This window comes from Drosophila montana, unplaced genomic scaffold, assembly GCF_035044405.1.
Source record: "Drosophila montana isolate Dmon_TW-CO22-7 unplaced genomic scaffold, ASM3504440v1 contig_3216_1, whole genome shotgun sequence".
Lineage (NCBI taxonomy): Eukaryota > Metazoa > Arthropoda > Insecta > Diptera > Drosophilidae > Drosophila > Drosophila montana.
In genome coordinates this window covers 1,447,379-1,474,635 of record NW_026998096.1, presented here as the reverse complement: position 1 = coordinate 1,474,635, position 27,257 = coordinate 1,447,379, and the positions used below count along the sequence as shown (strand labels likewise).

The following is a 27,257-nucleotide window of genomic DNA, read 5'->3' as shown; positions in this document are numbered from 1 at the left end:
CGTTATGACTTATAATATCCCTTTCTTAAGTACCAAGTCTAGTGTATAAATATTTTAAATATTGATCTATGGTTGATCTATGGAAAATTCTATACAAAAAGAAAGAAAACCAAAAAATTTACTTATAAAACCAAAATCATTATTTGCATTTAGAAAAATGTTCAAAATATTTGTTCTACAAAGGGATTATTTAGTTATTGCTGAATATGAGTGAAATTATATTAAGTAACATGGTAGAAGCACATGCTCAATATAGTCAATTAGCCAGACCATTAATTTCTCAAATGTTTCATACGTAAAACTCTCAAATCAAGTCAATTTTGGCTTTTTTTTCTTTATTAATAGTTTATATTAATTTGCATTTAATTTATTTTATCTGTAACTTACAGCAAAAAACATTAAACGTATTTTTAAACAAACAAGCTTAATTGTAGTATGTATTTTTATGTGGTAACTTTAGCAACAGTTGTTTATATTTTACATTGCAAATTAATGAAATCTATATCTAAATCGATACAAAGTTGTTAAAGTATTCTCTATTTGATTTGTAGCATGTGTAGGGACTGGGCATATGTCTTAAGGACACTTGAAGAATGGTTAACAATATATTTAATAATATATACCAAACAAAAGGTCAAATGGAAATTAAATTAACTACTTTGACTTTGCCCTTGGACGGAAACCGTTGCTTACAAAATTCATATAAAGAATTTAAATGAAAATTAGTTTCTTCCTTTGTTTAGAAAACATTGCGGCATTGTGTGGAAGACAAATGAAAACAATTTGTTTATGCAAATATTAATTCATTTTCTGATTATAAAAAGAAAATCCCGAAACTTTTCCATTGGTTTTGTGTTTCTTGAAGTGCCGTTTTGTGTTGTTGCTACATTACACAGTCTTTGTAATTGTTTTTGTTATCGTTCTTATTTCAAATTGATGCTCTTGTCGAAAATCGTATCTGTTTGGGAATAATTGCCCCAAACCCCCCATTAAACCTCCGTGCTGTGCGTTTGAATGCGCACCTTTTTCACACTTCCATTGCGTCGCATTGGCGGTGAGCTGCCCGATCCGGAATATCCTGGATTTTGTATGCCCAGCGTTGGATCGGGCCTTGGACGTGGCTTTTTGAGACTGGAGCGCAGTGGCGAACGGGTCACAGACTCCAGCGTGGAGCCATTCGAAACGCTGGTTACGGTGGTACTCATAGAAGCCACACTGCCGGCAGTTCCAGCTCCATTTCGTATGCCGCTATATGGCTTTCCCGAGGCGTCTGTCACCGAGACGCCATTGCGGCTGCGGGGCTCTTTAAAGCCCGGATTGTTGAAGGTGGTGGCACTAGCCGGCGAAGAAGCGTCCAGCGCCATTGTTGGATCGCCACCAGAGCTGCGCGAGAAAATGACGTCATACAAAGCGGCAACAAACAATGCAATGGTCAAGACAATCGCAACTATCTGCAAGCCGAAAATTATTGTTAGTCAGGCAAATCGATCACAGATAATAAGCTGAAGTGCTCACCTGTAGATAGAAGGAGATGCCACGCGATATTTTGAAACCGAAGCGCTCCTGTTCATCGATTTGCAGTGCAAACAGCACTGTGGCTATTATTGCCAGAAAACCTGCCAACGCAATTAATTATACTAATTAGTTATTCCTGACAGGCACGCCTGGCAATAACTTACCGCCCAGCAGGGCCAATATGAGTTTGACAATGACCAGCGATGTGTAGGACATGACAACCTTCTCCCGCGACGATATCATCGCGTGCTGAATGACTGACAATATGCAAAAGATGCCCAGCAGCGCTGAGCTGCCAACTGCCAAGAGTCCGCTGACAAAAACCGCATCTGGATAGAATGAGATATTAAATTTATTAAATGCTTAATATTGTCAGCAGAAGGGCTCTTAGAAATCTGATTGTAGATAAGCTAGTCCTACTTTAATTGGGATTTATAAAGCATAATAATCATAACTAAAATCCGCTATAACATGTTAAGCCAAGTTTTACAACTTCAGTTCAAAGAAGTTAAAAAATTGCTTTCTGAGCCGACGCGCTCGTTCGAACCGTGAATAGACTTTGAGATTGCAGATGACCAAAAGAAGAAAAGAAATAAACTTAAAAACGTTATTTAGGCATTGATGCAAAGGATTACTAATGTACTTTTTGAGCTTTTATGCAACTGTATGTTAAAATCTCTTTCGTACTTAAGTCTCTTTCGGTTCTAATAGTCTGACCTAGGATAGATAAAAAATTGTACTTACTGCTCAGCCTGAACTTGGAGACGTCGTTGCCGCATTTCTCACGATTGTAAGTCAGTTGCTTGCACACTTTGAAGGGGCCAAAATAGCCGCGATCGTAGTCATAGCCACCTGTGGGGAGAGTGTCAGTAATAGAGATAAATGATAATTGAAAGTCAATTGGTACTCACCCGACGGACTGTCGTAGTAACCCCAAATGGGTATGCCGATGGCGACAGATGCCAAGGCAAAGCACACAAACCCCAAACAGGTCACCCCAGCAACATAAAGTGTCGACGTTGCCATATTTTACTGTACAGCATAACGAAGACGATGACTTGCTAGTGTATGCCCGCTAAAGACTGAGATCCAGGGTATCAAAGAGCCAAAGTGCTGCAAAGAATATGAGAAAAACATAATGCGACAATAAGTCAAACCAATTGCTTAAACATTCTTCAGTTTCAGCTGTAGCAAAATATTTCTAATGCAAACAATATTCTCTTCTTCTTGCAGAGCGTGTCAATTAAGAACAGTATATTGTCATATATGGCATGCCAACTCGGTCGATGTTGTGGGTTGTGCTCAATGAGGCTCATTCTCAGCTCATGATGTGTTAACTAACTAGCCAATTTGGCTATTTATGCACCCATTTCGCAGTCCTCACCTGATTAGCTTTTGGCATTTTCTTGTTTAATGTGAGCACAATGCAATCCAATATTTGGCATTGTGATTATATATGTAAGTAGCAGCCAGTGGCCCACTTGGCTCTTCCTCAAATGCACATAAGTCTTACAAAGCCCATGAGTCGGTTGTCAGCGTCAAGACGAACAATTAGATCTCATTCATACACAAAGAGCTACTTGCCGCTGACCTTGAAATGCGGAAAAGCTTACGCAGAAGTGGCTCGTTGTGTGATATGGAGATGCCTCGATACACACGTATCTGTGTGACGGTGTGTGCTGTATGCAGTATGCTGTGTGTGTGTGTGTCTGTGTGTGGGTGGGGTGTGCACCCAACAGATATTTGTACTTAAACTGCCAGAGAATGGCACAGTTGTCTCAATTCTGTGACATTTTTAGATGCATGACAAATATTTGTGCTTTTAAGTAAGCCGTTTAAATAATAAACCGATTTCCTGTCATTAAATGCCAATTACAAGCAACAAAAATGTATCATGTTTCAGTGTCAAACTATGTAAGAATAGACTTTTTCCTGATTGAATGAGAAGAAGACTAATAGGCTGCAATTTTTACAGAAGTTGCACCAACGAAGGGCAAGTCGCTGGTTCAGCTTAACTTGATATTATGCATAAACACATAAATTTGGTATATTTAACATAAATGTATCAAGTTTCAGTGTCAAACTATGTAAGAACAGAGTTTTTCCTGATTGAATGAGAAGAAGACTAATAGGCTGCAATTTTTACAGAAGTTTCAAGCGTTGAACCAACAAAGGGCATGTCGCTGGTTCAGCTTAATTCGAAATTATGCATAAACATTTAAACTTTGTCTATTTAAGAATGTGCGGCCTCTATATATACCCTATGTGCCATGTTATAGTCAAAATTACTGACAAGTGTATAAAAGAGAAGTTGAAGAAGTTGAAAAATTACGATTTTTTATCCGCCTGAAGTTGAAGCTATCGCATTTATCGCTATAGAGCCTTATAAGCTACAGTAGCATAATCAACTCACTAATGAACTCAGTTAATGTCGACCCAAAAGGGGCGTTAAACAAAACATTTTTATTAAGTTCTTCAACTTTCAGTGACATAACGCGGCGAGCATAACGAAAAACTAGTACGAAACTTAAGATGACAGAACCGATACAGCAATAGAGACAGCGCCAAAAACAAACACGAAGCGAAGAGTGCCAAGAAATAGTAGTCTTTGCAGCCGGGCGGGTTGGGTGTCCAACTTCAAGCCGGCGTCGCTGTTTGTTGCTCTTAGCGGTAAATAGAGAACCTGAACCAGACAGCCAACATCATCAGCGGCAATAAAGTGAATGCAAAAAGTCAGGCGAGCTTCTTAAATTACCCGGCGAAAGACACGCCGTTGGTTCTGCTTCTTGGTTCGCCGGCGGCTGGAAGACCCCCCCACCCGGTCTATGGTCGCTTGAGTGGAACCATGAGCTATAATAACTGTGCGGCGTTCTACTTAGCTGAGGGCAGGCAACAGGTTGTCGAAATTCGAAAGGTTCGCCGCTCTCATGCCATGGAGATTTGTGTATGCCACATGAGCATATGACAAGTTGGCCCCCATGGTCAGATCGATAGATCAATAGACCCTGCCCTGCGGCCAGCCTTACCCATGGCCCATGGCCAGCTCTTCCCTGACTCAGTTCCCGCCAAAGTCAGCCAATGAACTTTTCCCAATTGTGTCACGACTTTCAACTTGCATAAATTTCCAAAGTCCCCTTCTGAAGAGACCGGACCATGTTAGCTCCTTCGACTTTGGCTTTGGCTTTGTGTGGGCAACGAGGGCAGTTTATAGCGCTGCTAGCCATTGGATTTTCTTGTTCTTTTTGTTGCTGTTGGTGATCCGCGCGTGATTCAGAGGTGCCGTGCATACATTTATGCTTATATGATTTACACGCGGCGCGTTGGTGTCAAGCCACCAAGCGGCAGAGAGTGTAGGAATATAGGTGGCAAGAGCCGAGGTATGCCAAGTAGATGCTGCTTATTGAGTAGCCAACACGTTTTCAACCGTTTCGGCCAAGTAATTGTCAGCGGGCCGTCGGCTACGCTGCCGCCACTTGGCAGCAGCCACATCGTGTGGGTTGCTTTTGCTGTTGGTGTCGTGTCAGGGACAGCATTCAGACGCCCCATAAATTATAGCCTACATTAACACGAGTACATCTCCAAAAATAGTATCTTGAATACACGTATTCTTTTATCCTGATAAGCCTACTTAATTCAAGCTACGTACATGATTTTCCAAGAGTTTTCTTTGCGCTGCCAAAACCATGAAAAATCCCATTTAACTCATTGCTTTAAACAAAAACAGAAAATCAATTAACATCCATTTTCATCAGGTCTTAATTAAGTAGCGCCAGGGCAACAGCCCCAAAAAGCCAAGGAATAAGCAAAACAGTCGTCACTTAATCAAATGCGCCAAATCTGTTAGCCAAGGCGTACCGAAAACCGAAGCCTATATAAAAGGTAACTTAGACTAATGAAAAGTCGCTTTTCCGCGGAAATTGGGTCAGCAAATAGAAAAAGGCAGGCAAACAGGAAATTTACTTCAATTTGTCGGTCTGCCTGGGAATCAAATGGCAAAACGTGTCGCGGTCGCGAGACTCGCATTTGGACGCCGCGCCGACTCCGACTCCGACTCCAACTCGGACTCGAAGTCGAACTCGGACGCGGGGTTATTACTTGTATACCATTCAAATGGGGCGCAACGTCTAACCTAGAAGGCTTCGTTTGCCGTTGCGCCCCGCCTTATGCCTAATGCATTCAGCCTAAAGCTATTTATTGATTTTCGCCAGAATCGTGCTCTGTTTATTGTTTGGTTTCAGTTGGCAACGCGACTTGGCCATTGTTTATGCCTCCCAGCCCGTGTGCCCAACTGCTTGCACTTGTTGCCATGGCAAAGTGCACAAACTTTTTAGGCCACAACACCCGAGCAACAAAAACAACAGCAGCAACAATGGCCACATCCAAGCATTGCTTGGAAAACTTCGCAAATTGGCAAAATTGGTAAGAGTCAGCTTGCGGTTATTTGGCAAAACACTTTAAGGTTCAAAGAGCGAGCCTTAATATGCAGCAGCTGCTTGACAAAAGCTGCTCGTAATTGAGTTACGCAGCAGCCAACTTCATCATTTCTCATTACATTGTTCATGTTCCTGAATCGTTATATACTTATGCAATGTTGCCAAACTTCAGATTTAGGATTTGTTCTCTGAGAGGAAGCCTTAGTTGAGGTCATGCCTGTGTTTCATTTTATATTTGTTAATAAATCTCTGACCGTTAATCAGCCGTCATATCTCCAGTTCCATCGACAATTATACCTACTTAAGCATGGTTGCCAAACTTCACAGTTAAGATTTTTTTTCTCTGAATCTCACAATTCGGTGTTCCATTTAATATTAATTAATAAATCTCTGACCGCTAATCAGCCGTTATATCTCCAGTTCCACCGACAATTATAGCTACTTAAGTTTAATTGCCAAACTTCAAATTTCGGACTTATTCAACCAGTATTGCCTTCAATGCTTATGCACTGTTGTCAAACTTCACAAATCGTATTTATTTTCTGAGAAATAGCTCCAGCTGAGGCGTTGCTAAACTTCACTTGGATGTGTCGCACTTATTGTGAACTAATTTATCATCTCTTACCAATAACTGGTCAACATATTTCCAGTTCCATCGTCTTTATCATCTGTACCTAGTTTTTAGTTGGAACAAGCCGTTATATGCTTATGAAATGTTGCCAAACTTCACCTTGCACTAAATATTAACTAATAAATCGTCTTAGAACGCTAACCGGCCGGCTTCTCTTCATTTTAACCGCCTTTTGCAAATGTTTTTAGTTGGGTAGCTCGTTTGCTCGCACAGACAGCAGAAAAAATTATGGCCAGAAAACCGTACGCCGTTCGTTGAGCGAGCAGCCGGGAATCATTAGCTATGCATCGACATGGACACGTTCTGCTAATTCTGCATGTGTTTGTTTGCTTGTTGTTGTGTAGCCTGCATTTAGCATCAGAGGAAACCGAAGAGGGGCTAAGACGTCAAGGCGCAACCGCCGCCTCGCTGCACTTTCTATTTGCCAAGCCAGCGAACCGTGTGCCGGCGAGGCTGGAGCCGCACACACGCGTCCCCAATGCATTGGCCACTTTAGCTAATGACTTTATTGAATCGACTGAGCCGAGCCGAGGCCGGGCATCTCTTGACTCTTTGTGTGACTCTTGCCTATCAAGCGCAAAATTAGCGCGGACAAATTAAATGAAAAGACAACGGGCCACCAGCGACATTGTCATCGTCATCACCATTATTATTATCATTATCATCAGCCAGGGGGCCAGGGTGTTAAGCAAGGCACTTTGGGTGTTCTCAATTTCATAAATTGTGTTAATACGTGCATTTGCAAAGCTCACACATACAAATCTAATCGATAGGAGTGTCCTATAAGGGAGAATATATAAAAGATCTATTTATGAAGAGGCAAAACTTATTATTTATATTAAGATTAACAATATTATTATTATTATGGGATATAGTTACATACAAACAGCACAGGCGACAATGAAAATCCTACCTCCATACACTAGCCTGAGTTTCGAGCCCGAAACCTCGTTGTTCTCTACCGAGAACTGAAACAATCAAAACTTAATTAAATGTAACTTCTTAGCATTGCAATAATGAAGCTGAGGCTTTCTTCTGGGAGCGTTTTTAGCAAATAAATTACACTTTTAGGCAGTGCCAGGAAAAAACCCATTTCATGTTAAATTCAACGCATGTTATGTAAATATAAATGAGGCAAAAACAAGATAGCACATCTAGAAAAAGTGAGAGAGAGCGAGTGGGTTGTTGTCTGACACAGGCCACATGTGACAGCCACAAAAGCTATTGTCACCAAGAGACTCACCGTTGCCAGCGACACAAATATTATATGTGGCATAAACCGGAGGTGGTGGGGCAGATAGTTGTTCAGCCGTACTGGGCCTGTCAATGTGTTCTCGCTGAGGGCGTTGGCAGGTTGATTGTATACACAACTTGCATATTTATTGTCCAAGTTGTCATAATGAAAGATAAATACTTGCAGCAAAAAGTTTAGAAAATCAGCTGACACTATGAAATGCACCTTTCGAGTCACAAGTGGGTGAGGGAAGGGCGGCTTAGTTACTTCTGCAGCTGTTTTAATTTAAAACCTAAAAAGCGTTCAGGAAAAACTTTCACCAAAAACACAAACAAATTTACGTCTGGCGCGGCACTAGTGAAAACTGTTCGACTAGGAGATGCTCTGTACGCTAGTTTAAAGTGTGCAAAGATATATTTGAATATAGTTAGCTTAAGCGTAAGACATATATATATTTAGACATATCAGATCATAAATTTGCAGCAAAAGGTTTTGTGTAGTCTTTATTTCGAAAAATTATTCAACATTTTTACGACGAACCGTGCACACAACTTGAGCATACCCTTTCCCTATATATGCTTATAGTAACCAGGGTATACAAATAAAATATAGTCAGTGTGTTGAAGACATCACAAAGTAAAAGTTTTTCACGATGCAGTCAAACGTGAAAATCCAAGAAGAAAAGAAGCGCTGAATAGCCGCAACGTCTGCTCGTCAGACGTCAACAGCTTCCGTAACGAAACCAATGTGGTAACTACAAATCAAACAAGAACTCCAACAATTATAAAACAACATAACCGACAACTGTGATGACTGCGACCACGACATAGCTGAAGATGGGCTGGGCAACCGCCATAGATTCCCCTACAGCCCTGTCTGTCGTGTTTTCCCACTGCCAGCAGCCCATGTTAAGTGACCCAGTTCCACGACATTGTTGCTCCAGCTGCTACCTAAGATCCCTTTAGACACAGTTGAAGCTGGGCTGTAGATTAGCTTGAGAATCTAGCCCGGGCTCTTAGCTTTTGTCTGTGTCACAAGCTGGGACAGGAAGAGAAGTACCTCTGCCACACATCTGATTTCATTTCCAACTCTATCGAGCGGAAGTTGTTGCCATATTTCTAATTAACAGCCAACTGTTGGATGACAATAAGCTCCAAGCTCAGACCAGAGCTCAACTATCGAAACTAGAAATGAAAACTGAAAAAAAAAATCAGTTGCTGTCCACGCAGCGGAAGTATCGAGACCTGAACAATTAAAATACTCAAAAGCGACTAAATATTTCGATTCTTTAAGATGACTCGATACTCAAAGATGAGTCAAGTATTTAATTTAGACCTAAATGCAAATACTTTTGTTTTCAAACTAGTTTTTATGACATGTTTTTTACTTGCTGAATTGGTTTTAAGTGTATGCTTTTTTCATACCCAATAACTTGAATAAATACTAACTTTATGCTAATCATAAATTGAGTTGCCAGAGTTTTTGTAGCAGAATTTTCACCTGGCAACGGCTGACCACGTGATCTATCTCTGTATCGAAACGTTTTAGAGAACCGACTAATTGCCAGTCGGTTCCTCAGTATCTTTTTTTTTGCCCGTTTCTCTGTGGGTGTGAAATTGTAAATATCTTGCAGTTTATCAGCTGACACAACACGAAAGACCAGTCAACAACAATGTCAGGAGCTGACATTGGGGAGGGCTGAAGACGGGCCAGGTCTCGCTGAGCAGCCACCCGCCCGGGCAACGTGTGAAAGATTTCTGCATTGATATGATTTTTACGGTAGCTTTGCAACGGGCTTGTTTACACTGTTTGTTAATATGTGTAAGTTCAAAGGGGTTTTCTCTTATTGCGAAAAACAAAACATTTTTGAATATAATACAAGCTTCAGGCTAATTTAAATTATAATAAATTATTCATATACATTTTGTTTGGATACATTTCTTTGGCATTAAACATGCATTTGTTAGAGTGTGGCTTGAGGGTCAGCTTTAAAAACTTTCTAAGGAAATTTAACTGACACTAAAATGATGGCTTACCCAGTTAGGCCCACAAGAATATTTCCTTTGCCCCACACTATACAGTTTAAATAACAGGTGACATACCTGTTCCAGATAATAACCACTTGCTTAATCATATGGGAATAACTTTGTATAGTTAAGAAAATGAAGTTTGGAACTTGCGCCTCGAAAGTCGGCCCGAGTCAATTATACAGGTCCCGCCAAATATCTGGGACTAACTAGGCAAGATACTCATATTTAAAAATCACATCAAAATGTCTTATTAAGTTCCGTCATGAAGTAGATAAAGAGGTTATTCTACCTATTGCTCCCTTCATCGCATAATTCAAATCTATGATTGTTGCTATTCGAAAGTTAGGCCTTGCTTTCATCATAAATAAATAATATAATACGCGTATTTTATAGCTCTAACTTGTGCTAGTTTAATTAGCAACTGCTGAATTCAAATGCGGTGCAAAAGTGTGTACAATGGTTAAAAAACTTTGCATTCATAGAAAAATCGAGTTGGTTAGACTCCCACACAACGGAATTACGACGATCATGATCCAGCTTTGATATATTTATTTATTTATGTACACTTTCGTCGGGAAACGAGTTTTTCATTGTGTGCCGCAGAGGCAGAGCTCGTCAATGGAAGCAAGCGAACAAGATACTAATAAGACCGCCAGAACTACGAGATACTTATGTGTATATACAAAATAAGTACTACGGTTCCGATACTTTTGTCAATTTTATCAGCAATTTCGCATCATTTGTGGATTTCGGAATGGGGATTGACTCAGCAAACGCATCTTCTGGCCGCTGCCCTTTTAATGTAATTCAATTTATGCCTTCCAGTTGTCAGTTATTGAACCGGTTGCTATTGTCTCTTCGTTTTTTTTTGTTTTTTTTTTTTGCCATATCTTGCATACACATGTGTATACATATTTTAATTTTATTATTAATGTGTTTGTTACCCCTTTCGTCTGCTCTTGCCGGCGTCTCACGTTGCGTATACATAGCTTGACTTTGCGATTCGTGAGCATAAAAATTCGTAAGAAGCTGAGACGCGGTTCAGGTTAACAACCTTGACCGTGAATATCTGAGATGAGTGAGAATATTTTCGAGATTGTTAAAAGTAAAAGAAGCCTGGGATTAAGGGACAATATATAAATATGGTGGGACTTCTTGTTACTCTTTTTCAAACAAAGACCTAACAAAGTCCACTAATTAAGGCTAGATGCTGATGTGACCAAAGTAAGGGGAAGCCTCATTACTATTACAAACAAATAATTAAACATAAAAAGAAAATACATCAACACTTTATTAAATGCCCTGTCAGACTCTTAACAGCATGGTGAAGCTCGTAAAAGTCGAACTTCACTAAAAAATTATAAGACTTTCTGTAAGCGTATAAAATAAGTACTGGAAGGATAAAATTTAGAAATAATTCGTAAATAAAAGAATTTTATTTACCTTAAATAAACCTTGAACTAAGAATATTATGAAAATCATCATATGAAAAATATCTCTTTAGAAAAAACTCAATTGCGTTGAATGGAAAACCAATTTCAATTATCTTAAACATTGAAAGGCGCAAACAAAAATGGTCTTGCATTTTGCCCAATTAGAATACATCAAATGTACGTTTCTAATTGGATTTACAACGTTTCAGAGTCTGGCATATTGGGTAACTTTTTAAGCTTAGTAACATGTAGGCCATCTCGAAGCTGCTGATACCCTATACTACTTGTCAAGTATCCGACTAGAGCACTTACTTGTCTTGCGAAAGATATAAATTTGCATAAAAGTAAAGAAAACCGAATAACCGTATTCCAGAAAATAGTTTAAATTGATTCCCTCAATTGTTTTTATGTTCTATTGCAACATCGATTGTAACAAGCGCTTATAACAATATGTTAGTTATGTTTAGCAGGGTCACAGTTCGAAACTCATTAGTTAAAGCAATCAACGCGATCTTCAAAGGGAGCCATCCAAAAAATGTTTGGTGAGGTCGTGACAAGTCGCAGAACTTGCGCAAAGAAATCTATTTGCGCAAACAGAGCAAATTGGTGGTCGCTGTCGTATTTGAGTATTCGATTATTCAAAGCATTCAAAGAGTACAAGAGCAAAAAGCGCTGGCACTCACAGTACGCGCATAGTTTCAGCTTTTACTCGTTTAACTAATAGGGTCAATTGTACAATTAATTTATAATTTTTATAAGCCCGTGCTTGTTGGCACATCGCCAAGGCTGATGGCTCGGTGGACTGGTGAATTATTATCTTAAAAATTATTGACTTATTACTATTACTTATAGCAGAGTTTAGAGATCTTTGGGGTTTCAATTAAATAGAGTTTGTATGTGATTATACAATTTTTAATAGCCTAATGACCTATATATGGTCTTTCTAGACATTCCATAAGCAAAAACAATCCCATTTTGAAAGATCATTATCGATAATTATCGATAGCACTCTCCATTTACGAAATCAATAAATATGGACGTCCGGCCCAGGTGTTTGGACATGTCTAGCATATTAAAAGAGCTAGATAAACGAAATTAGTATGTATTATACACAGATCAAGAATATTGAGTATATGTATGTATTACAGTTCCGAATAATTGGGGTGTTTAGTCAAGATTATTGCAATAGCAAATTTTCGACAATATCTGACAATTAATTAGCTTAAACACTAACGACTTTTTCAATATCTTTTGATTTCAACTGTGTTTTTAACCTCCCCCTCAAACTGTTCCCATTGTCACGCTCTCTTGGGGTCTGCTGTTACGACTATCTGTCGTGATTCACGCAATTTCTAGACTTTCCAACTTGATGACGCTAGCGCTCTGCCAATCCCAATCCTCATAGCTACAATCGTCGTTGCTTCGACGATTGCATACAAATTGCTGCCGTTTATTCTGAAACTTGCATACACTATAATGTCAACTAAATAGGAGTATATACGGCTTGAAAAGGTCATATGACTCTTGTAAATAATATCATAACCTGATGTCATTTTTCTTGGTTCAAATTAATATTAATTATCATTATGCAACTGCGTACAGAGTATCTAGTAGTCGTTTGACAATCCCATTTGAATGCTTCAAGTCAGGCTTGGGTTTTTTTGTGAGTTTCTGACTAATTGACATGCAATTTTGTTTGTTTCTCCGATTGTTAAAAATTTACTTTGAGATTAGTTCCGTCAAAGCATGATATGAGTTGATAAGACCTTAGTAATTGCTGTGGCTAAGACATTATCATTTAATTAAAGTAAATACATTACGCTAATTCACTGCAAGGCATGCTTAGATATTTTCTTACGTTATATGTTAGACTTTCCATTCTAAATAAAATGTTAAAAGTAAGCTGCAAAATGTTTAAAAACCTAATGATTCATGTCACTTGTTAATTCAAATCTGTTTCCATTAACTTTTATAGAACACAGTTAATTTCCTGTCTGGAAATCAATTTCAATTTGTTTTTGTTCAGTTTTGATTTCAAACCGACTGCAACAAGCTTTCTATCTTTCCCCAAAACAACAAAGCCAAACAACAACAACACCACACGAAATAAATGTGTAGAATCGCTGAACCGCAGCCTTTCCCTTGCCTAGCCGCACATCTCACTGCTCTCCGCCTCTCTCGCTCCACTCTTTTTCGCAGTGTGCTTAAATAGCTGCATAAATATCAATTAAAAAGCAGAGAACGCAGCAAATAAAGCCAAATAAGCCGAGAGATAGGAACCACACCAGGGGTCTACATAGAGCTCGATGCTTTGAAACTCAATTACCGTTCCCTTAATTACGAAACTTGCACACAAACAAGAGCTAACACAGCTACAGCTAAAGCTGGAGTTACAGCGAGAGCGCGATCATGAGAGGGTATACAAAAATTTGCATTCAACTAGTTGCAGTCGCTTCTCATTTTATATGGCCATGAAGCTGCCGTCTAAGCGGGCAATGCATGCGTGCCAATGCTCCTCTCTCTCTCCCTGCCCCAACTTCTTTTCCCCACACATTCGCACAAAAGCTGGCCACGCAAGTGTGACGCGTTCAGTTGTAGTTGTTGTTGCTGTTGTTGCTGACGTGCTGTTATTGCTGTTGTTGCTGTTACGAGTATTTAGCCAGTCAACCAAAGCTTTTCAACCTTCTCTTCGCTCTCTCAGGTTATGTAAATATCTCAATGTAAACTGTTTATGCATACACATGTACGCATGCACGTATGTATGCATGTCGCATGTCGCATGTTGGGAGTGGGCGTGGTAGACTTGAAAAATTCTTTCACTATGCAGCGCAGACAAATTTCGTTTTTTGGGGTCTCTTGATAATTTTGTCGTAGTTTTATTCATTGGAGGAAGCGCGGCGAACAAAACGAAACAAAAGCAAAAACAACAACCAGTTTGGACTGTATTGTTGTTGGCCTGGCTGCGACGGCGACGGCGACGTAGACTGTGGCTTTGGCTGTGGCAGGGCTAACGGTGCTTAACGTCACCTACTTTTTACTCAGTTTTTGGTAAATAAAATACTTCAGCGGCATGCGATCGAGTGTAAGTGTGTATATGTGTGTGTATGTGTGTGTATGTGTCTAACAGTTAAACCGGTTCCAACAAATTGTGCATTGAAAACGAAATGATTTTAATACCATATTCCCATTGGAAATGGGCAAAAAAAAGGGTATATTGGACTTATGCAAGTTCATGTAACAGGCATTAGAAAGCAGGCAAATGCCGCAAGGTACTGCCGTGCCAAACTCAGAAAGGTCCACAGATATTTTTGGGAAAAAGAATTTCGTATCTCACAATCTATCATATGGGGTAAAGGGATGAAGAAGCACAGCCGTATACGGTAAAGCTTCTTACTGGGTATATACTAGTCGTGCACTGACTAGAACACTTTTACTTATAGAAAGAAGCAAACTGAAGTGTAAGTCAAGAGGCCCCGCTGTTACTTGGCCGAGTTAAGTTGCCCCAAATGCACCTCGCTTTCTAAGACGGGCCCAGCTGGGCAGAATCTGTTAATTGGGTAACATATTTGTCCTCACAAGCTTTTCCATACAACTGCTGGATTAAGAAAAAAACACATTTACGTATTTTAACCAACTCTGCGAAACATGTTCAGTAATTTGAGCGATAAGACACACAGACGTGCCAATATCCAAATAGTCTGTCACCGGAAAAATGAAGAACGAAAAACGAAGAACTCAACTGTTTGACTGTCTACGGAAAAGCGCGTGTCACGGCCAAAGCTTCAAGTCTTCCCAGTATACAAGTTCCGATACTCTGTTCACAAAGCGAAAAGAGCATATTGGGTTTGTACAAGATCTGGAAAGACAGTTTTTTACATCGCTTGAAACTAGAAAACTGAAAATTGAATGGAGATTATTGATATAATATTCAGATTATAGAACCCAAAAAGCCTACAAGCGTAATATAGATAAAATAGCTTTAAAAAAACACACAAGAACTCAATTTAAGATTGTTCGAATACACGTCAGCTATATATGCCATATAGGCTTAATATTATAGTAATCCGATTCTGTAGCAAAAATTTTGAATTTTTATAGATTTGGTTAGGATAGTCTCAAAGGACTTTGCTATGTATATATATATATCTCAACTCAGCTTAAATGGTCAACATGGCCTGGAAAAAAACCGGGAAACCCGTAAGCATATACAAATATATATATAAGTATGATCAATATAAGTCGAGGTAGAGCTCCAATATTTTGCCATTCCACTCCGCTTCGTGCGATGCCAGACCAACTCGACCTCTTTTTGCTATATATATACTTAAACCGCCTTATCAGAGGTCTCGTTAAATACGCTACATTACATTACACAGGTAGAAAACTCCTTTACCTTGAGGGGGTAGGGGGGAGAGGGGCCTGCACATGCACAGGAGTTGTTGGAAATTTGCATAGTTTTTCAGCTTGCAGCTGGGAAAACGCCGGGGAAGTCTGAACATTTATAAATAATTATATTATACAGCGCCAGCCACAAACTAAAACATTTTAAATGACTTTCAGTCACGGCAGGTAACAAGTGCACGAACAACAGCAGCAACAACAACAACAACGATAACAAAATTGCATCTAGTTGGGTGGAAGTGGAAGGGGGGGGGGGGGGGGGGCTAAAATGCAAAGTTTGCAACTGCTGTGAAAATTTGCACTGTGATAAGAGCCGTAAATTTTCCAACTGTGATTCCTAATGAGCTTCTACGCGAAGCAATTAGAAAACTTAAAAATTTGTTGCCGTAGCGATTGTCGCCAAATGTCGCAGTGGGCAATTTAAATGGGGCAAAGGTGGCAACAACAACAGCAACAACAACATTTTCACATGAAAAACCACACAGAAAACGCGAAACAGTGAGCTCATGGGAACTCCAGGTGTGGGTGTGCCCAGCTGTTCGAGCGTCATATTGTCATTGTAATCTAACCTTGGCCAAAAGCCGCGTAGCCATGGCCATATTTTAGACAACAGAGCTGAGTTTGTCTTGTGCCTTGTTATCTTAGCCAAACACGCAAGGGATTTTCATTTAATATCATTTCCTTTTCATGGCTTAAAGGTCGCATTTAGATACTCGCACTCGCACTTAGCTTTGACCTAAAAGCTAATTAACAACTCGGCTCTCGCATTTTGGCCAAAATGGGTGCAGCCCTCGTCATGTGGATGACCTATCCAAATGGTTGACCCACTAAATCGCCGAAATGGGAGCATTTAGAGTGGGAGATGCGCCCGTCGAGGCTTACCATGCTATCAATTTAACTAATAGATTTAAAGTTTATTAAATTCGTAAACTTTTTTACCATAAAAAAAAAAATTGGACCAAGTCGCGCTCAAAGTAAAGAAATAAAAATATCTGAAAATAAAACATGGAATGAAATAGAATATTTGTACAGTAAAGCTTCTCTTGAGCGGACACCTGAAAATCCAATTGTTGTCTTGTTTGGCAGTAGAGAGCTTTAACTGTATCTTGAAGTAGAATGTACATAAGTATGAGTCATGTATATGTTCTTTACGCTTTATGCTGGAAGATTGAAATTTGAGCGGGTCAGCAAAATGTTGGGGACAGGAATGTGCAATTGCCATGGAGAGCAATAGGGTAGCTGAAAATCTAAGAAGAACGTCTGAGACTGAGTCATTTGATAAATTGACGATAAGCAAAGCTTTGCAGGTAGAAAAATATTCGATAAGATACGAGCAAGATGCGGTTAAAAGCTTAGCCGAAGCTTATCGGAATTCTCGGCGAGTTTTCGCAACAATTCTAATTGGAAATATTAATAAATAAAATGCAAATGCATGCAAAAGTAAACAAAAGAGGCAAGCAATAAAATTCCAACCAACCTGTAGACAAGTCTAACCTGTTGCTGTTGTTGCTGCCAACGCTACGCCGACGCAAGCTAAAGAACTTTAACTTGAAAGCTTGACTCCGCTCGCTCGCCTCTCTCTCTCTCTCTCTCTCACACAAACGCGCTTTAGCGCGCTCTTACACGCATACACAGCCAGGTAAGCTTGGGAGCAACACGTCTCACAAGAAGAAGCAATATTGAATGATCGTCATGTATGCGAACGACTATGTGTGTATGTGTAAATTTTCTTACGGTTTACACTTTTTCACGGATACTTTTTGCACTTCTTTCAGCTTTTGCTCAAGAAATAAAACGCGCGTCGTTTAACTCCTTACACTGGTCAAATATATCGATTCACCGGCAACGATATTGAAAAACAACCGCACGAACACAGCCCGGCAAGCTACACTTTTACATACACACATGCATATGTATTTGGCTACATAAGCCAAGCTTAAACGGCTTTTAGAGACCTTAACTGACTAAACAACGCTTAAATGTGTATTTATTTGCATGCTGCTCACACTTGTATTGGCGGTGAATTTCTGTTACTTTACGCTGTCGATAAACATTTCAAATGTAGTTTGGTTAAATTTGGTTATTACTAACTTAAATAAAGTTAACAATTCGTTTTTACGCGCGATGCACGTCCGACGCAGTTGATGTTGTTTATGCTTCTAAAAGCAAATTTTGTCTTACGTTACATACACGTAACATTAACAGGTGGCGCTTTTTTAGACATTGGCTTTCTGTTAACGCAAAAGACGAACTGTAAACGCAATATGATTATGTTTCTGTTAAGACACTGTTATTAACAGGTCAAACGATATCGATAACCGAGTCAATTTTGCGTCGACTTGTGAGAAGAAATTCCGTAAGCGCGCCCACTTTTCCTTATCAGTATGCTGAAAAAAGCGCTAAAAAATTAAAACACAAATCGACAGAAATTGCAGTAAAGTAGAGTACATTGAAACCAGCAGCTAACGATCGAATTTACCATGTTACCATCAAAAATGGGTCAAATAAGATAGAAGAACCTAGTACAAATCAATGTCAAAATAAGAATATTATGTATAATCTTGATCGGCATCAAAATTAAGCAATTGTGTCGCGAATACCCAAAAAGTAATTCAATTGCAAAACGAGAATATGTACATTTTTGCGGCTACTTCTACTACAGTTCAATGTAAAGACGATCTTCGACGACGATTGTTAATGATTTACGATTACAATTTCGATTACTACATATCAATATAATATCGTTTCGAATCGAGTAAGAAATCCCCGACAATGTTTCAAGATTTTGATAAGTATTGTGAAATTATAAAGTAGGCTCTGGATTTGTTAACTGTTTGATATTGGACGACTCCATTTCAGCACGAATTCTTATCAATTCAAAGTCGAACTTGTAAATGTACAGTGCTGTATAACAAGCAAAAAACGCATTCTTAAACACGCACACAAGTATACTGTGTCCCTGCCTGTGGCTTCTGCAGCATTTTGCTTTTATCTCTTTCAGTGTGCGCAGCTCGACTTGTCTGCTACAAGTTTGGTTTTCTTCGTGATTACTAGACGAATTCGTTTAACTCAATTTGTTTAAGATTCTCAAAGAGCAGCAGTATGTAAGCATAATGCATGCATGTATTCTCCTAAACACACAAGCAACAACTAACACATATTCGTCTTGCGGATAACTGTTATTCTAACAACTCGAGCTTTTTTAAGTCTACCTTTTCAGTTCTGCAAATATACATAGATAGCATCATTAGAATGGCGCCGAAAAAGCACAATGGTTTCATGATGTTTGTTCAGGAATGGCGCAAAAACGATTCGGAAGGCCGAAAAATGTCCATGCCCCAAGCCGTCAGTAAATGCGGCGAGTTATGGAAAGTAAGTACGGGCAGAACAGACTACGGCAACTATATAATGCTGGGTCTTTACAGAGAATGAACGCACAGCAACGAGGCCCGTACAACGGATCCGCCAAAGACGCAGATGTGGTAACGCGTTGCAAGGTGGAGCGCATGAACTGCCACGGCCAAGCCCTCTCCGCTGTGCAGCGAGAGGAGCGGGAGGCGGCTGATCGCCAAATGGTCATGAAGCGCAAAATTGAGCGCATGGTGCTAGACGGCAAGGCGCAACATGGTAAGCTGCTATCACTTACATTCCTGCTCTTACTGATTTGAGTTGTTCCCCCTCACAAAGATCTGGAGAACACGAAGTTCATTTTTGCGGCTTTCAATTACTTTACCAAGGCAATCACAAATGATATTTACATACCTGCCGAGTTTGCTGCCTGCGAGTTTGCCTTGAAGTCGGGCAAGACCTCGCTCTACAGCTCGCATATCAATCCAGGTGAGTGAGGTTCATCTACGCTGCTCCGATAATTAACTGCTTTGCTCCTCGCACAGGACAGCTTATTTTTGGACAGGGCAGCGACACGCAACATCACACGTCCAATACGCATCAGTTGCCGCTGCCACCGAATGCCTTAGGAGAAGCAGACATAGGCAGGCTTTATGTGAGCATTGTGGAGTATTTGCGTGGCTGCCAGGACGGCGCCGGCCATCCCAACGATCCGTTGGTGGTCTTTACAAGCTCCGAGCTTGTGCCTGTGGTGCGAGGCTGCTTTAGATACCTGGAAAGCGATTGCGATGAGGTGCAGGAGAACATTGAAGTCTACGACATACAGTACCTGTTCTATGTGCTCAAAAAGGAGGTCATGGACATTGCCGATCTGCCCAACGAGCATATAAACAAGAGCATTACCGATAATTTGTTCGTCAATGATTTTTTTGAGTATCATTCGGGCATATCGTGTCAGGTTAGTTGACTACATCTGAAAAGAGTTCCCAAATAATAGTTACCTCTAATCTCTAGTTTCACGAGGACAACGATCGTGGCAAATACTGCACCCAGTCGAAGGTTGCCCGTTGGTGTTACCTATTCAGCGACTATATGTGCGGCGATCTTGCGATCAAACCTCTGCCTGGCAAGCACATGCCGCCCAGGCAGGAGCCCAAGTTCAGGGTGATCAATCCTGAAGAGCCGAGTGAGAACAGTTCCTTCTCCAGAATGACCAGGTCTGAAAAGTCGAGTGGCAACACCTCCTTCGCCTCAATTAGCTCGCTTCAGACGGAAGTGAAGCACGAGATAGTTGATCATTCGGCCTTTTCTGCCAACCTTAACGCATCGGACGACTTTCCCACTCTGGGTGGCCGCAGAGGCAAGCGCAATGCCGAGCCGTTGGCCAAAAGTTTCGCTACACGCGATGCAAAAGGCGTTTGGAATGTGCCTGCCACAAACTGTAGTGTTAAGGATTTAGGAGATGCGTTCAACATGCCCCGGCGATAAGTAGAAGCTAATCTTAAACTGACTCGAATGCAAACATATATTCTTGAGCGTGAGCATTTGTTAATCTATTTTCTAATAATTCTTAAATAAATCATTTATATTACGTTTGCTAAATGAAATTAAATATGAAGTTGAAAGGATCAATCTAAATTTAAAACCATTTCTTTGCATTGTTTTATTATAATATAACACGCGAAGGGGCGTGGAAATCGTGAATGAGACGAATCAAAAATGGCGGAAGTCTCACCTGTGCGTACAGGTAAGAAGAGCGAGTGAGAAAGAACAACAAACGTGCGACCCAGTAAAATAGCCTGTATGTGTGTATGTACGCAAGTGTGTGTGTGTGCGTTGCATACTGCGGCCTGAGCAAAGAAATAATACGCAATGATACATGTGCATATGTATGTATGTTAGTATCTATATACATATGTATGTTACGCTCTTTGTTTAAACAATTACGTATATTTGTATTAAAACATACATTAAAGATTTAAATGCCACAGTTATTTAACACTTTCATAAACGCATAAGCTAATTTACAGCTAACGTCTATGAGCTTACAGAAGTATGTGTGTGTGTGAGTGGTTCATTAGTGTTTGTTTATCTTGTTTTACAGCACTGCACAATGATAGGTTAAATTTGAATTGAAATTACATAGGTATGTGTTTTCGTTGGCACGAGCAGAGGTACAATGGACACCTATCGCATTCGCAAGTTGCATCCTTTGAATTTAATGCATGTAATAATATATGCTTTGTCTAATTACTAAAATAGGTTGGATGTACAGCTGGAGCTTGTAAAAATTTGCTGTGGCAACACTTCCCAAGAGCATATGTACATAGCGACATCCATTTGTACACAAATGCAAATACATGCATGTATGTGTGCAAGTGTTCATACATTGAACATGCAACACCGCTATTTGATATTTTGAGTGGGAAACCGGCCAAAATGTCCAAGATCAGTAAAAAGCGAACTGATTGTATTCCAGATGTTTTCGAGCTATTGCCAATTCGCGAATATCGATGCGAATTCGAATGCGGCAAGGTATTCAAGAACCGCAGTCCTTACGAGCTGCACTTGCGAAAGAAACATGGCGTTGACATCAAGGAGAATATATATATATCCTTTCGATGCCCGGTCGAAAATTGCGATTATTTGGGCAGACGTCTAAACCTGGTGCGTCGGCATTACCAGAGCCATCATATGGAGAAAAAATACAACTGCGCCGCCTGCAATCGAAAGTTCTTAACGGAATCGCAGTTCCTGAAGCACAGATGCGAGGTCCAGATCTATTCCTGCCAAAGGTGCTCCAGGACATTCAATTTATTGAGCATGCGGAACAGGCACGTCAAACAGTGCGTCAAAAAAGCAACTGCCCCAACGCCGTTGCCTAATGCCAGCGAGGACGACGAAAGGGAGGACAACGGTACGACTTCATCCTCCACGTTAGCTGCATATTTAAATACTCTATGTCCACATTTTCAAGATCAAGAATATCTTTGTCCCCCCAGGTGCAGATGTTGACACTATCGAAAAAGTGGATGCCGACCCAACTATCGACGAGTTCGAGCAACTGCTGCGGAATATTGAAAACAATGTCGTTAATGATCCCGCATTGATCGAGGAGCTGGCAGTATTAACCCCGATCCTGCAGAGTTTACAAACATAAATCGCTTCGGACCGAAATATGTAATTGCTGTGAACTAAATGTTAAGTTTTTATTTTATTTTGCACTCAAAGTGAATTTATGTTTTAATTATAAGTCTAAAGTTCTGGAAAAATTAGATTTTAAATAAAGTATTGAATGTTAGAAATTTCAAGTAAGAGAATAAAGTTTCTTTATTAAGTTATTGTTATTGTTTTTATATTCAATAAGAATTTAATTGTTTTCCTTTAAAGTTTAAGGTATTTCATAAGTCTGTCTGTTTCCATATAAACTAGTCTTTCAGTTTTAAGGCAATGCATTTTTAATAGATTTGTATTTTTGAATTGGATCGGATCACTATATCATATAGCTGACATAGAATTGATCGTTCGATAATTAAGTTATTGTACGTACGACCTTTTTCTTCAGGATACATGGAATTTTAATCAACATTTAAGTTCTGTATGATATAGCTTTAGAATCGGTCGTAGTTCTTGAACCAAATCGTTTTTAATCTTCGGCGTGTCCAACTTAGCCTAGTATCTAACTATTAAAAGAAAACACAGGAAAGTTCGGAGCCTAGAGCCTTAAAGATCATATTTCATATGTACATTTTCGTATACTATACCCAATAGATAACTTCCGGTAAAGTATATCGCAGCCAGTATATGCCACGTTCATGCTGTAATCCTTTAGTTGGAAGTTCACGAAGAAGGAAGACACGGGCTTCATTCTAATCCAACTAAAAATCAATTCAATTTTAACTTCTAATAAATGATACAATAAACATAACCATTTAAGCAAGGTCCACTTTATGACTAAAGACAACTTATATTTAATAGTAGCATAATTAATGAAGTTGTAGTAGATTGAACCCTTTCGGGAAAAGTGGAGACAAAGGTTCTTCATGGTGGAATTTTCGTGCTGAAGCTCTACGTCCTACAAACCAACTCAATCTTCAACTGAGAGCAGAAAGGTAACGGAGTCGATTAAAATAGCTTAACGGACGAACATTATAAAGCCTTCCATGTATCCATAGAAGTATGAATAAGACCCATCTTCATAGAGAACTAGCAAAACGGGTGCCTAAGGCCAATCTGAACTTTCAATGTTAATACCCCTTCTCTTCCAATAAGAGGAAGGCACTGTAGGGAAGTGTATAACTTCCCAATGAGTAGAAATAACAAGCAATAAAAATGTGCGATCGGAATCTCCCTTATAAATCACCATGGATAAACGTCTTCCAATCTCGAAAAAGAATATGATAAGTATTCATATTGGTCACATAGTAACCATACAGCAAAGTTCAGAAAACCTCCCCAATCTTAAGTCCTCCTAACCCATTGTTGGGATTTGATCACAACATGATGCTGACCAATAATATACACTTGAATCCTTATGTACAAAGGGGTATGACCCTTATTTCAAATCAATTTTCAATGGGTACAGGGTATACTTAATACTACGCTCTTATGACTTATCCTATCTTATTTTTTTTTTTCATTTGTAAAATCAATACCAGAATACTTAATATTCTCTCTGAAGCATAGCGCTCTTTAAAATCAATTCCATAGGCTCTTAGTTTCTTAGCAAATTGTACAATTACAGACTAAGTTGTTTAATACAATTAATAGTAGTTATTGGGTAAATAACTTCCGTATCCATCATGCCATGGGATCAGGCTATCACATTCCCAGGCTGATGAATGGTACTGATAGGCAAAGTGGTGTTCCCGCGAATAATTGACCATCTGACTTGGGAATTCGCTACGGCCTTGTAAACGATGCCGCAAGTCAGTTTCTGGCAAGTAATTGAACTTCGTTATTTCCAAACGGTGTCGCAAATCATGTTGAGGTAGTTCGTATTGTGATTGCTGGAAGCTCATGGGTTCCTGTAATTGATAGTAAGATGCAGGTGCAGGTCCATAATGGTAGCTGTTGTACGTGGTGTGCAAGGCAACTGATGAAATATGGGATGGAATTGGATGAGAGCTTCCTTCTCCGACGGCATGGTTGTTGTTAGCCGGCAGCACTCGCGAAAAACGGCTTGAAACCGTAGAAATTGAAGAAACGGAGTTGGAAAATTCCACATTTTGTGAAATTGGTCTTGAAAGCTCAACATTTGGTATAGCTGATTTAACAGAGACTTCATTGAGTGAAACTGAACTTTTTTGCACTTTTTTGTGCTTGTGCGTGGGTTTCCGATGATTAAGTCTCTCCTTGGAGTCATCTAACGCACCTCGAGATCTTGGTGAGGAAACGTCTGGGGAACAATCTCGAGTACATCGTTTTTTGCTTAAACCTTTGACATCGCTTTTATGGGAAGTCCTTAAGGATAATATTGCCTGTTTACTGGCGCGACTGCTGCTTCTGGAATATTTTAAGGTAACGCTTCTCATGGGACTAATTGATTGTTGCCTTGATGATGTATTTCCGTGATCCATTTTGTGCCTGCTTGTATCTGTTTTGCGACATTCTTGTTTTCTGTCATACTTTTCTCTTCGTGGACTAAGTGAGGGTCTGCGGCTCAAGCCAGAACTATAGTTTTGCCTTCTAGGTGAAATACTGTTGTCACGTGAAGCATTTCGGTCCCTGATTGTACGATTTGAAGAACGAGATCGCCCACGTGCGTTTCTTCTATGCAAGGAAATTCTTTGATGACGTCGGCCATCGCGATTTAAGGACCGTGAACGGGAGCGTGAGCTAGAGCGCCAACGTGATTGTGAGTGAATTTCTCGACGATATAGTCTATCTCTTTCCCTGTCAGGCGAAAGACGCCTCTGATGCCCGATAGATCGGCTCGAAGAAACACTTTTATCATGTATCACATCTATTACGGTCTTGGTTTTTGAATGGGGTCGTAAATTCAGACATTCGCTTTCTTCCGATTTGTTTACGAAGGACCCATCTGTTTCTTCCAAAGATATCTCATTAATACTAAATTGATCGCTATCACAATCACTCTGAAGTTTTTTTGGTCTTCGCGTAAATATGGCACAGTCATCTGCGAGGTCTTCAACTATACTCGGGGGCGGCGGCGGCGCTTTTTCAAAATCATCCGCCTTATCCAATACGATCTCTTCGATCTTTACACGTTCATCATCCATAATACTTTCTCCATCATCTTCCCCTAATTTTGCATGCTTCAAATGATCTGCATCTAATCCCCAGCTATCGTCCTCTTCAAAAATGTTATCCAAATCAAGACTATTAAGAGCATCTAACGCATCTGGATTTATAAATTCCTCATCATCCAGCATAGGTTCTTCCTTTATGTGTGTCACCTCTGATGGCTCAGGGTTTTCACTGCTTCTATGGTTAGCTTCTTGCATATTCACAAGATCCTTCTGCTTATCATTGTTCGGTGGCTGATCCATGTCTAGACGGTTCTCGGTATGGCTGGGCATGTGACGATTTGTAAGCATTTTAATTGCCAAGTCAGAGCACATGTAACCAGCAAAAGCGAAGGCCCAGCGCGTAACATACGATTTAGAGCAATGTGCCGAAAGATCGCGCTGCTTGTGGAATTCGCAACCGATGTCCGACAGAAATTCATACGGATCCAGATTGAATTGGGAATTAGTGATATGTATGGATGCTGGAGGCGGCAACATGCCAGCCTCACACGTCGCTTTCTTCAATATATAGAAAAGATATTCGATGGGGTAGACATTAAACTGGCTCTCCACGCCCCCATTAAGAAACTTAAGGGAACTGTTGACAACTGATATTTGGTTTTGCACAGTAAACACGGGCGGAAGTTCACCCTCCGGTCCACATTCCGATCGTACGAACTTGAGCAAATCTGCCAGAATACCTTCTAAGTCGTCATTACCCAAGGCATTTGGTGGAAGCGGCAACTGATGCGTGGCCTTCACATGCTGCTGGTTCTTATATAGTGATCCATGGACACTGGAGCCTGAAAGCAAACACAGTTTAGTTAGCCACTGAGCACATGAGGCTGCGTATCTGTACCAGGATTGATCAGGGTATGATATATATTCCGTAAGCCATGCTTCAGAGTGAACTGGACAACGGCCAGTTCCGCGGGCGCATAGACGTCCTTTGTGTAGTAATTAACCATAATGAAATAATAGCTTTGGGTTTCCAATACTGTTCGCTGGGCACTATATCGCACAATATTTTCTATTTCACTTCGCTGCTGCTGCTCCGGGTCAATGTTTCTCTGCAACTGTGTACTGGGAACTGTGCCCGCTTTCAGTTGACGTGCTGCGTCGTGGTATGGCTGGCGCTCCTCTGGACTCATTTTCTAGAGCGCACAAGGAGAGAGTAAGGAATGCATTTTTATTTATGTCATTTCAAATACCTGCCACGCCAGTCCGGCCAAATGGATGCACTCCTCCCACTGCAGATTGTGCCCTCTCAGTTTGCGCCATTCGTGCACAAACAAGGAAAACGCCGATTGTTTGCTATTCTCCTGGCGCCCCATCGATGCTCCTCGTCATATCCAACTACCTTTGCAGAGCTGCTAGCTTGTTCATGTGTGAGCGACCAAAACACATGCTGGTTGAACTGGGAACGTGAACGTGTTCCCTTTTAATTGTTCCTTTTCTTTTGATGTGAATGCAACGCGAATCTTTTCTTGAGAATTTCCAAAATAAAGTGCTTGTTGAATAAAATGTCATATTCAGTTTTAACACAAATATAAACAAATGCATATGAATATTACACATTACTTTCAGATGTTAAGCTGTTTATGGATATAATTTTGTAGAATTCATAATTGTATTTGTTATAAGCAGTTCTTTTATAATACCGAACCACTCAACATGTTCACAAATCTAAACCACGCACAACGCTAACATTGCCCAGACACAATAAACTTATTTAAAATGGTATTTGGCAACGCGAATTGATTTATTCTTTTAAAAATATACATTTAATAATGTTTAGTTAGAGTGATGCATCAAAAAGCAAGCGGCGTAAATGAAAGCCGGCGAAAAATGGCTTAACAGCTGTAATCTGCGAAATTACAGAACAGCTGATGCTTTAACATACCTACCGATTAACATATGTAAACTTAACAGCTGTTAACTGTAACAACAGAGCGATAACAGAACAGCTGGAGCTCTAAAT

At 40.0% G+C, this 27,257-nt stretch overlaps 4 protein-coding genes across 8 annotated transcripts; 2 read left to right on the top strand and 2 right to left on the bottom strand.

Moving 5' to 3' along the window:
* Positions 1 to 407: 407 nt before the first annotated feature.
* On the bottom strand, positions 408 to 17,824 carry LOC135432971 (uncharacterized). Of its 5 annotated transcripts, none has more exons than XM_064688876.1 (6): positions 17,412 to 17,824; positions 2,427 to 2,628; positions 2,260 to 2,367; positions 1,680 to 1,844; positions 1,516 to 1,616; positions 408 to 1,451 (listed from the first exon to the last, which is right to left on the bottom strand). In XM_064688876.1, exons 2-6 carry the CDS (start codon positions 2,539 to 2,541, stop codon positions 990 to 992), a joined length of 951 nt encoding a protein of 316 aa, XP_064544946.1. In that variant the 5' UTR covers positions 2,542 to 2,628; positions 17,412 to 17,824; the 3' UTR covers positions 408 to 989. The 5 variants fall into 5 exon arrangements, with proteins under 5 accessions (XP_064544946.1, XP_064544945.1, XP_064544947.1 ...); XM_064688875.1 differs by having other exon boundaries at positions 17,419 to 17,824; XM_064688877.1 differs by having other exon boundaries at positions 17,684 to 17,821.
* Positions 17,825 to 18,545: 721 nt separating this feature from the next.
* mael (maelstrom) lies at positions 18,546 to 20,673 on the top strand. Its single transcript, XM_064688906.1, has 6 exons — positions 18,546 to 18,781; positions 18,885 to 19,049; positions 19,103 to 19,304; positions 19,365 to 19,514; positions 19,571 to 19,983; positions 20,040 to 20,673. The coding sequence occupies exons 2-6, from the start codon at positions 18,930 to 18,932 to the stop codon at positions 20,511 to 20,513; spliced, it is 1,359 nt and encodes a 452-aa protein (XP_064544976.1). The 5' UTR covers positions 18,546 to 18,781; positions 18,885 to 18,929; the 3' UTR covers positions 20,514 to 20,673.
* Positions 20,674 to 21,291: 618 nt separating this feature from the next.
* Positions 21,292 to 22,302, top strand: LOC135432970 (zinc finger and BTB domain-containing protein 41). The gene is made up of 2 exons (XM_064688872.1): positions 21,292 to 21,942; positions 22,028 to 22,302. The coding sequence occupies exons 1-2, from the start codon at positions 21,390 to 21,392 to the stop codon at positions 22,183 to 22,185; spliced, it is 711 nt and encodes a 236-aa protein (XP_064544942.1). The 5' UTR covers positions 21,292 to 21,389; the 3' UTR covers positions 22,186 to 22,302.
* Positions 22,303 to 22,950: 648 nt separating this feature from the next.
* Positions 22,951 to 27,102, bottom strand: LOC135432969 (uncharacterized). The gene is made up of 3 exons (XM_064688871.1): positions 26,488 to 27,102; positions 26,136 to 26,430; positions 22,951 to 26,079 (listed from the first exon to the last, which is right to left on the bottom strand). Exons 1-3 carry the CDS (start codon positions 26,608 to 26,610, stop codon positions 23,789 to 23,791), a joined length of 2,709 nt encoding a protein of 902 aa, XP_064544941.1. The 5' UTR covers positions 26,611 to 27,102; the 3' UTR covers positions 22,951 to 23,788.
* Positions 27,103 to 27,257: the final 155 nt, after the last annotated feature.

What these genes read in the sequence shown, in the direction of transcription:
- LOC135432971 (XM_064688876.1), bottom strand. Translation starts at nt 2,541, where the DNA reads ATGGCAACGTCGACACTTTATGTTGCTGGGGTGACCTGTTTGGGGTTT. An exon ending in CATATTGGCCCTGCTGGGCG is followed by an intron (nt 1,617 to 1,679) that starts GTAAGTTATTGC and finishes TTGCGTTGGCAG; the next exon opens with GTTTTCTGGCAATAATAGCC. An exon ending in GCATCTCCTTCTATCTACAG is followed by an intron (nt 1,452 to 1,515) that starts GTGAGCACTTCA and finishes TTCGGCTTGCAG; the next exon opens with ATAGTTGCGATTGTCTTGAC.
- mael (XM_064688906.1), top strand. Translation starts at nt 18,930, where the DNA reads ATGGCGCCGAAAAAGCACAATGGTTTCATGATGTTTGTTCAGGAATGG. An exon ending in AATGCGGCGAGTTATGGAAA is followed by an intron (nt 19,050 to 19,102) that starts GTAAGTACGGGC and finishes GGGTCTTTACAG; the next exon opens with AGAATGAACGCACAGCAACG. An exon ending in AGACGGCAAGGCGCAACATG is followed by an intron (nt 19,305 to 19,364) that starts GTAAGCTGCTAT and finishes CCCCTCACAAAG; the next exon opens with ATCTGGAGAACACGAAGTTC.
- LOC135432970 (XM_064688872.1), top strand. Translation starts at nt 21,390, where the DNA reads ATGTATGTGTGCAAGTGTTCATACATTGAACATGCAACACCGCTATTT. An exon ending in CGACGAAAGGGAGGACAACG is followed by an intron (nt 21,943 to 22,027) that starts GTACGACTTCAT and finishes TTGTCCCCCCAG; the next exon opens with GTGCAGATGTTGACACTATC.
- LOC135432969 (XM_064688871.1), bottom strand. Translation starts at nt 26,610, where the DNA reads ATGGGGCGCCAGGAGAATAGCAAACAATCGGCGTTTTCCTTGTTTGTG. An exon ending in TGGCCGGACTGGCGTGGCAG is followed by an intron (nt 26,431 to 26,487) that starts GTATTTGAAATG and finishes TGTGCGCTCTAG; the next exon opens with AAAATGAGTCCAGAGGAGCG. An exon ending in TCATACCCTGATCAATCCTG is followed by an intron (nt 26,080 to 26,135) that starts GTACAGATACGC and finishes GTTTGCTTTCAG; the next exon opens with GCTCCAGTGTCCATGGATCA.